We start from the raw sequence: 10,127 nt of genomic DNA, 5'->3' as shown, positions 1-10,127 counted from the left end.
AAAAAAAAAAAAAAAAAGAATCATGTGACTTGTGGTCATCTCAGAAAATAAAAACATATACAAACCACCATGCTTCAAAAAAAAAAAGAAGAAAATAAAAACATAAATTATTGATAATTAGATGATGTCGAACAGCAATGTTTGAACACTGAAGACTGTCAGCCATTTGAGATTGAGAACTGTGCCCTAGACTTAAAAAAATTGATAAGTAATTTGCATACCATAAAAGTCATGCTTTAGAAGTGTACTACTTGGTAGCTTTTAGTGCCTTCATAAAGTTGTGCAATCAACTACCATCTCATTTGAGAATCTTTCATCAACCCCCCAAAATCCTCATACTCATCAGCAGTCACTCCCCATTTCTTCCTCCCTCAGCCCCTGGCAATCACTAATGTATTCTGTCTCCATGGATTTGCCTATTCTGGACATTTCATATGAATGTAAATGGAGTCATACACTGTTGGCCTTTTGCAACTGGCTTCTTTCACTTAGCATAATGTGTTTTGTTTTGTTTTGTTTTGTCTTGAGACAAGAGTCTTACTTTGTTGCTCAGGCGATCTTGGTTCACTGAGACCTGCGCCTGCCGGGATCAAGAGATTCTCGTGCTCTAGCCTCCCAAGTAGCTGGGATTACAGGCATGCACCATCATGCCTGGCTAATTTTTGTGTTTTCAGTAGAGACGGGGTTTCACCATGTTGGCCATGCTGGTCTTGAACTCCTGATCTCAAGTGATCTACCTGCTTTGGCCTCCCAAAGTGCTGGGATTATAGGCTTGAGCCACCATGCCCACCTGTGGCATAATGCTTTTAAGGCTTATCCACAGTGTGGTATGTATCATACCAAATTCGTTTTCATGACTCCATAATATTCGATTGTATAAATATACAGGTTGAGTAGCCTTTATTCAAAATGCTTGGGAATAGAAATGTTTCAAATTTGGGATTTTTAAAAAATCTGGGCTGGGTGTGGTGGCTCATGCCTGTAATCCCAGCACTTTAGGAGGCCGAGGTGGGTGGATCACCTGAGGTTGGGAGTTCGAGACCAGCATGACCAACATGGAGAAACCCTGTCTCTACTAAAAATACAAAATTAGCCGGGTGTGGTGGCATATGCCTGTAATCCCAGCTACTCGGGAGGCTGGGGCAAGAGAATAACTTGAACTCGGGAGGCAGAGGTTGCAGTGAGCCAAGATCATGCCATTGCACCCCAGCTTGGGCAACAAGAGTGAAACTCTGTCTCAAAAAAAAAAAAATTGGGAATATTTGCATTATACTTACCGGTTGAGCATCCCAACTCCAAAAATCCAAAATTCTAAATGTTCCAAACAACATTTCCTTTGAGCATCATGTCAGTGCTCAAAAAGTTTCAGATTTTATATTTCAGATTTTCAGATTTGGAATACTCAACCTGTACTACATTTTATTTATCCACTCATCTGATGATAGACATTTGGACTGTTTACACTTGCTGGCTATTATAAATAATGAGCTACGAATATTCATCTTCAAGTTTTTGTGTAGACATAACGTTTACAGTTCTCATGAACTCAGAGTAGAAGTGCTGATCAATTCTATGCATAAGATTGTATAGTAATTCTATGTTTGACTTTTGAAGCAGTGCTATACTTTTTCCAGCATGTAAGTGGCTGCACCATTTTACATTCTCAGCAGCAATGCATGAGGTTCTGATTTTCCCTTGTCTACACTTATCGTTGTCTATATGTCTGATTATAGCCATCTTGGTGCATATGAAATGGCAACCCATTGGAATTTTGATTTGCATTTTCTCAATGATTGTGTTGAATATTGTTTCATGTGCTTATTGGCCATTTTCATTATTTATTTATTTAATTTATTTTTTGAGACAGAGTGTGGTTCTGTTGCTCGGGCTGGAGTACAGTGGCTCAATCACAGCCCACTGCAGCCTCAAATTCCTGAGTTCAAGCCGTCATCCCACCACAGCCTCCCAAGTAGCTGGAATTACTGGCACCAGGCACGATGCTCAGCTAATTTTTTTTCTTTTAGTAAAGATGAGGTCTCGGTACATTGCCCAGGCTGGTCTCAAACTCATGGCCTCAAAGATTCCTCCGTCCTCAGCCTCCTGAAGTACTGGAATTACTTGTGTGAGGCACTATGCTCCGTCCCTTTGTATATTTTCTTTGTAGAAATGTCTGTTCAAATCTTTGTAAATTGAATTATCTTTTTTTGTTTTTGCCTTGCCTTTGTCAGGCTAGCATTGTTTTTCTATTGCTAAGCTGTCATTGTTCTTTATATATTTTGGATACTAGGCCACTGTCTGGTAGACAATATACAAATATTTTCTACCATTCTGTGAGTTGTCTCTTCTTGATGATTATAAATTACAGGATTTGATTTTCCAAGTTCAAGCTAGTTTATATTTGTCAAGTTTACTCATGCTATATGTGTGGTTTGGCTTATTATATTTTCTGTGGGATTTTTACTTAGGTACTAATGTGTTTCTCTCCTTATTTTAGGGGTATCCATTTATCATATCACATAACAAGAAATCCAGACATGGATGGGCTTAGATACCCTTCTTCTGAAGTTCTCTGTGCTCCTCCACCTTCCAGGAACACACTTTTTTTTATTTTTATTTTTTTCTGCTTCAGACTGTTTGTTGTCAAACAGAAGTACCATCACTCAGGTCTACCCACAAACCACCTGGACACTCAGCATGACAGGCAAGAAGATCCCAGGGCTGAACCAGTACAGCTGTCATGAGGCATTGATGATCAAGGTAACATCACCCAGCAGAGAGGCAGTAAAAGGTGGTGTCACCGCTGTCAGCCTTGCTGAGGTCACCAGCATCCTCTGCTTCTGTGAAGGGGCTGGCAGGCAGGCATGCCTCACCTCTGCAGGCTGCCCTGAGTTTGCCCAGGGTGGCAGGGGTGGGAAGTGCCAGCCAGCACAGAATGAGGGGAACCCAGGTAGCAATTAAGTGGGGATAAATAGCCATTACCAAGGAGGCATGACAACTGCAGGAGACCGCAGTCTATTCACAAGCAACTGCTTATTTTCCCATTGATCCTTGGCGGGATAGGGCCTTGCCTTCTGCAGCGCCCCAAATAACAGGCTCGCAAAGCCCAGTGCTAAGAGGTGGCATCTGAGAAGAATCCGCTCAGGTCTTCCTGTCTGTTTTATCTTAAGGCCTGCCAGGAGAAGAGATAATTACAGGTCTGATATTTTGTTCCATCATAGACAATGGAGGGATCAACACATGCCTCTCTGAAATCAGATTAAAAAATTTTTAAAAGGTTTCAGCTCAGGAAGATATCAGCATTTCCCACAGGTTTCAGTTGGATGAAAAGGGAGAGATTGAGAAGGAAGAAAGGAAGAAAGGGAGGGAGGAAGGAAGGAAGGAAATGACACTTGATGACTCTAGAAACAGAAATCATCAACACGGAGCGTGCTAAGCAGACTTTGCTTTTCTATTGTCCCGTCCCCTCCCCCTGAATATCTTTCCCTTGACTTGTCACACAATCTGAAAGGTACCCATTCAGGACTTATTCCATGTGAAACCAAGAATCCCTATTGGAGCCTAAGCTTTCCAGGGAGGTTTGCATGGATGTTAGACCCTTTGCTGGACCTGCCTTTATCCTTCAATGTCGCTATAAAGCATGGCTTGGGTCTCTTTAGGAAGGCAGTACAGTCTAGAGTTAAATGCACAGGGTTCAGAATTAAATTTCTACGTTTGACTAGAGTCCTGTATTCACTAGTGCTGACCTTGCACTATGTGACCTTGAGCTTCAACTCCCCACGCCCTTATCTGGAAAATAAAGAGAGCAGTACCTTATCTTGTATTATGTCTGATGACAAAATACGTGAAAAGACACTTAGTTCGTAGCAAGGACCAGTAAATGTTAGCTGGATTTTTCCCCACCCCGATGAGGGGAGTAGTCAGTCCAAGGATGAGCACTGAGCATCCAGAAGGGGTTGCAAACTCACATGGCTTCAGGGATCCAGTGATGATGGAGACAAGTTAAGCAGGCAGGGTGTCACTTTTTCAACAACCACAACACTTTTTACAGAGTGTCATGTAATTTGTTTCCATTGTAAACGACTCTCTATTGAAATTTGAGGCATTTACCATTCCCCCAAAATCTAAGTCATAAATGTTTATATTACTTTGGTTTGATTTGGTTTCTGCAATAAGAATGTATACTTTTATAATAATTTTTAAAAACCAATGAAGATTTAGGCTAGGTTCCACAGCACATATACTACAAATTAGAACAATGCAGAGAAAATGAACATGGCCTCTTCATTAGGATGACATGCAAATTCAAGGAGCATTCCATCAAAATAAATAAATAAAGATTTGAAGTAATAAGAGAGAGAGAGAAAGGGAAATTGAGATGAATAAAACCTAGTCTAAGCCAGAAAGGAAAAATCCTTTCTTTTTCTCTCTTTCTTCCTTCCTTCCTTCCTTCCCTCCTTCCTTCCTTCCTTCTTTCTATTCCTTTTTTGTTTTTTTTTCTGAGATGGAGTTTTGTTCTTGTTGCCCAGGCTGGAGTGCAATGGTGCAATCTCAGCTCACCACAACCTCTGCCTCCCAGGTTCAAGGGATTCTCCTGCCTCAGCCTCCTGAGTAGCTGGGATTACAGGGATGAGCCATGCCCGGCTAATTTTTTTTGTATTTTCAGTAGAGATGGGGTTTCTCTACTAAAGCTCAAGTTGGTGGGGCTGGTCTCAAACTCCTGACCTCAGGTGATCTGCCCGCCTCAGCCTCCCAAAGTGCTAGGATTATAGGCATGAGCCACTGCGCCCAGCTTTCTTTTCTTTACTTTTTTTCTTTTTTTTCTTTTCTTTTCTTTTGATACAGGGTATCACTGTGTTACCCAGGCTGTAGTGCAGTGGCACGATCTTGGCTCACTGCAGCCTTGACCTCCTGGGCTTAGGAGATCCTCCCACCTCAGCCTCCTGAGTAGCTGAGACTACAGATGAAAGCTACCATGTCCAGGTAATTTTTGTATTTTTTGTAGAGGTGTAGTTTCACCATGTTGCCCAGGCTTGTCTCAAACTCCTGGGACTCAGGCAACCCAACTGCCTCGGCCTCCCAAAGTCCTGGGATTACAGGCATCAGCTACTGTGCCTGGCCCAAAAAGTTCTTTCATATTAAATGATTTTGTTTTCAGCTTTATTGAGGCATAATTGGAAAATAAATATTGTATATATTTTAGGTGTACAATGTGATGTTTTATATATGCATACATTATGAAATGATCACCATAATCAAGCTAATTAGCATATCCATCACCACTCATATTTACTTTTTTTTTGGTGGTAAGAACACACCAAGTCTTTTGTGACAGTTTTAAGAGTGGAAGGAGTAGGCTGGGTGCTGTGGCTCATGTCTGTAATCCCAGCACTGTGAGAGGTGGAGGCGGATGGATCACTTGATATCTGGAGTCAACATCATCTTGGCCAACATAGTGAGACTCCCTCTCTACAAAACAACAAAAACAAAAACAAAATTAGCTGGGCATGGTGGTATGTGTTTGGTCCCAGCCACTTGGGAAGCTGAGGTGGGAGGATCCCTTGAGCCCTGGAGGTTGAGGCTGTAGCTACTACACTTCAGCCTGAGCCACAGCTCAGAGAGCAAAGAGTAGAAGAAGTCAAGGGACCCGAGTCTGGCCACAGTGGCTGTCTCTAGGTCTGAGTGGGCTGTGAAGAGCTTCGGCAGGGATGGCTCACACAGAAGCTGTGGCTCTGAGCCTGGCAAAGCTCTGATCTGTAGAACAAAGACTCAGAGAGGCCGTGAGGTGGAGCCAGGTTAGATGTGGAATCTGAAAAGCCAGGTCCCAGTACTAACCTCTGAACTTGATTAGCTGTAGGTTCTTGAGAAATTCTTCAAACTTTTTTGAATCTCACTTTCTTTGTCCCCAGGATGAGGATACAAGCTGATACCTCGAGGGGTGGTTGGAAATATTAAAGGGGTTATATATGTAGAAATCATTTGTAGGTTTTTAAACTATAATGTGTTAAGTGTAAATTACAAAAGAGTGTTGAATTTGTAATCTGAATGTCTAGTCCTCACTTCCTCACTTGCCAATCTGAGCATCGGTCATCTCCTATATAAAAGGGATTTAGAAACCTTTCTCCTACCTTAGCAGGTTGTTTGGGGGTGATGTCCAGTCTACGCAGTGTACTTGGAAGTACATTGGTTGTAGGACAGGTAAAACATAACAAGAATAAATGACTTTTATTTGTATTATTTCCATCAGAATTGCTGCGCTGACACAATGCCTTGCCCCAACAGCTATTTGGTGAATTAAAATGATTCTGATTAATTTCATCCTATCACTTTCTGGTAAGCAACTATGGTAGTTTCTTATTGGCTGCAGGATACACCCAAGCTCCTCTTCAATCTTCATACCTCTTTCTAATCTTGTCCCACCCATGTAAAGATAAATAAAACGTGAAAGGCGGGCATGGTGGCTCTCGCCTGTAATCCCAGCACTTGGGGAGTCCAAGGCAGGTGGATCACCTGAGGTCAGGAGTTCCAGATCAGCCTGACCAACATGGTGAAATGTTGTCTCTACCAAAAATACAAAAGTAGCCAGGCGTGGTGGTGGGCGTCTATAATCCCAGCTACTCCGGAGGCTGAGGCAGGAGAATTGCTTGAACCCAGGGGTGGAGTTTGCAGGAAGCCAAGACTATGCCATTGCACTCCAGCCTGAGCAACAGAGCAAGACTCTGTCTCAAAAAGTAAACAAACAAACAAAACCTTGACTGAGGTATAATTATGTACAGAAAATGAACCCGTTTTGGTAGTCATTTGGCTATGTTTTGGTACTTACAAAGCCATTTACCCACCATCCAGTCAAGATGTAGAACATTTTCTTCACCTCATAGAACTCCCTCCTGCCCCTTTGTGGTGACTGCTCATCCAGCTCATCACAGATCTTATTTCTATCACCATAGTGCAGTTTTGCTTGCTATAGAACTTCATATAAATGAAATACACAGTGTAGCCTTTTTGTCTGGTTTCTTTCACTCAGCATGATAATTGTGAGATTCATCTATGTTATTAGAGATATCAATAATTCATTGTTTTTTTCTTGCTGAGTAATATTCCACTATGTAGATGTACTTCAGTTTCTTTAGTCCCATTGATGAACATTTGGTTGATTTCCAGTTCTCAGCTATTATGAATAAAGCTACTGTTTTAGTCTGTTTTTACTACTATAATATTAGAATGCTAGACTGGGTAACTTATAAAAAACAGAAATTTATTTCTCAGAGTTCTGGAGGCTGGAAAGTCCACAATCAAGGCGTCAGCATCTGGTGAGGGCTACTCTCTGCTTCCAAGATGGAGCCTTGAACATCGCATCTTCCAGAGGGGAGGAAAACCATGTCCTCACATGGTGGAAAGTTGAAGGAAAAAAAAAGGTCCAACTTCTTCCATTAAACCCTTTTATAATAGTGTTAATCCACTCATGAAAGCAGAGCCCTCCTGATCTGAACACCTCCCCAAAGGCCCTACCTCTCAACACTGTTGCATTAGGGATTAAGTTTCCAAAACATGGCCAGGCATGGTGGCTCACACCTGTAATCCCAGTACTTTAGGGGGCCTAGGCAGGAGGATGTCTTGAGCCCAGGAGCTCAAGACCAGCCCGGGCAATATAGTCAGTATTCATCTTTTCAAAACATAAACAACTAGCCAGGCATAGTGGTGTGCACTCGTGGTCTCAGCTACTCAGGAGCCTGAGGCAGGAAGATTGCTTGAGCCTGGAAGGTAAGGGCTACACTCAGCCATGATCATACCACTGCATTCCAGCCTGGGCCACAGAATGAGACCCTGTCTTTAAAAAATAATAGTAAAGTAAGTTTCCAGTACATGAATTTTGGAGGGACACATTCAGAACATGGCAGCAACTATTATATAAATATTTATACGGAAGTGATTTTGTGGATATCTGCTGCTGCCCAGAAGTGGAATTTGCTGAATCATAAAATAGGTGTTTTTGTCATTTTTATATGAAATTTACAATCTGGTGTTCAAAGGTGATAGTACCATTTTATTCTCTTATCATCTGTGTATGAAGTTCTCATTTGTTCCACATCCTTTGTTTTCTGAGACAGAGTCTTGGTCTGTCACCAGGCACCAGGCTGGAGCACAGTGGCGGGATCTCGGCTCACTGCAATCTCCACCTCCTGGGTTCAAGCAATTCTGCTGCCTCAGCCTCCGAGTAGCTGGGACTACAGGCACATGCCACCACGCCGAGCTAATTTTTGTATTTTTTAGTAGAGGCAGCGTTTCACCATGTTAGCCAGGATGGTCTCTGTCTCTTGACCTCGTGATCCACCAGCCTTGGCCTCCCAAAGTGCTGGGATTACAGGCATGAGCCACCACGCCCAGCCTGCTCCGCATCCTTATCAACTCTTGCAATTACCAGTCTTTTAACACTTAGCTATTATTGTGGTTTTCATATGCATTTCCTTGATGATTCATGATGTTGAACATAACTTCATGTGCTTATGAACCATTTGAATATCTTCTTTGGTGGTTCCTGGTCAAAATTTTGACCATTTAAAAAATTGGGTTGGGGCTGGGCATGGTGGCACACACCTGTAATCCCAGCACTTTGGGAGGGATTTTTGAGAAATTCTTTTTCTTTTTTTTTTTTTAAAGACGTGGTTTTACCATGTTGGTCAGGCTGGTCTTGAACTCCGGACCTCAGGTGATCCGCCCGCCTCGGCCTCCCACAGTGCTGGGATTACAGGCGTGAGCCACCGCACCCGGCCAAGGATTTTTGAGACATTTTTTGAATATTTTTGAATCCTATTTTCTTTGTCCCCAGGATGAGACTGCAAGCAGATACCTCATGGGGTGGTTGGGAATACTAAAGGGATAATATGTGTGCAAATCACATATATAATTTCCGCACAAGCTCAAGTGATCCTCTCGCCTCCACAGCTACTTGGAAGGCTGAGGTGGGAGGATCCCTTGAGCCCTGGAGGTTGAGGCTACAGCTACTGCACTCCAGCCTGAGTGGATCACTTGCAGGGTGAGAAAATCACTTGACAGTTCAAAAACAGCCTGGGCAATACAGCAAGACCTAATCTCAAAAAAATGGGTTGGTTTTCCTATATTAATTTGTATGAATTATTATTATTGTTTGTTTGTTTGAGATGGAGTCTTACTCTGTCGCTCAGGCTGGAGTGCAGTGGCTTGATCTCAGCTCACTGCAACCTCTGCCGCCCAGGTTCAAGCGATTCTCCTGCCTTAGCCTCCCAAGTAGATCAGATTATAGGTGCCTGTCACCACACCCAGCTAATTTTTGTAGTTTTTAGTTGAGATGGGGTTTCACCATCTTGGCCAGGCTGGTCTTGAACTCCTGACCTTGTGATCCACCTGTATCGGCCTCCCAAAGTGCTGGGATTACAGGTGTGAGCCACTGTGCTCAGCTATTATTGTTATTATTAATTTATTTATTTTCGAGACAGAGTTTTGCTGTTGTCACCCGGACTAGGGTACAATAGCACAGTCTTGGCTCATTGTCAGCCCCCCAGGTTCAAGGGATTCACCTGCTTCAGCCTCCCAAGTTGCTGGGATTGCAGGTGCCCACGACCACACCTGGCTAATTTTTGTATTTTTAGTAGAGACAGGGTTTCACCATGTTTGTCAGGCTGGTCTCAAACTCCTGACCTCAGGTGATCCTCCCACCTCGGCCTCCCAAAGTGCTTGGGATTACAGGCGTGGGCCACCTCGCCCAGCCTGAATTATTTCTTATTGTGATTCAAGACATTTGCTACAAATGCGCATTATGAATATTTTCCCTCAGTCTGTAGCTTGCCCTTTTATTATCTTTGGAGAATAGAAGTATCTATGAAGTCAAATTTATTTATTTCTTCTTTAACATTTTTTGTGCCCTGTCCAAGAAATCTTTGATAACTTCAAAATGGTTTTTCTGTTGTGTTTTGTTTCTGGAAGCTTTCTGGTTTGGATTTTTATGCTTTGTCTGTGATTAATTTCAAATTAATTTTATATGTGGAGGCCGGGCGTGGTGGCTTATGCCTGTAAACCCAGCACTTTGGGAGGCTGAGGTGGGTGGATCTCAAGGTCAGAAGTTCAAGACCAACCTGGCCAACATGGTGAAACCC

At 42.7% G+C, this 10,127-nt stretch overlaps 1 protein-coding gene and 1 non-coding gene across 2 annotated transcripts in view; both read left to right on the top strand.

Moving 5' to 3' along the window:
- The window catches only part of LOC108309938 (putative UPF0607 protein ENSP00000382826), a 68,431-nt gene that overhangs the window by 54,165 nt on the left and 4,139 nt on the right, over positions 1 to 10,127 (top strand). Inside the window, 1 exon segment of the mRNA XM_017536544.2 lies at positions 2,630 to 2,757. Within this exon segment, the coding sequence (XP_017392033.1) occupies positions 2,630 to 2,757 (128 nt within the window).
- Positions 4,217 to 4,324, top strand: LOC119472411. Its single transcript, XR_005201566.1, has one exon. It is a non-coding gene; the product is annotated as a U6 spliceosomal RNA (small nuclear RNA).

The sequence above is a fragment of the Cebus imitator genome, unplaced genomic scaffold (assembly GCF_001604975.1).
Source record: "Cebus imitator isolate Cc_AM_T3 unplaced genomic scaffold, Cebus_imitator-1.0 Scaffold99, whole genome shotgun sequence".
NCBI lineage: Eukaryota > Metazoa > Chordata > Mammalia > Primates > Cebidae > Cebus > Cebus imitator.
Note: the sequence above shows the minus strand (reverse complement) of the source record. Positions and strands in the feature narration are given on the sequence as shown.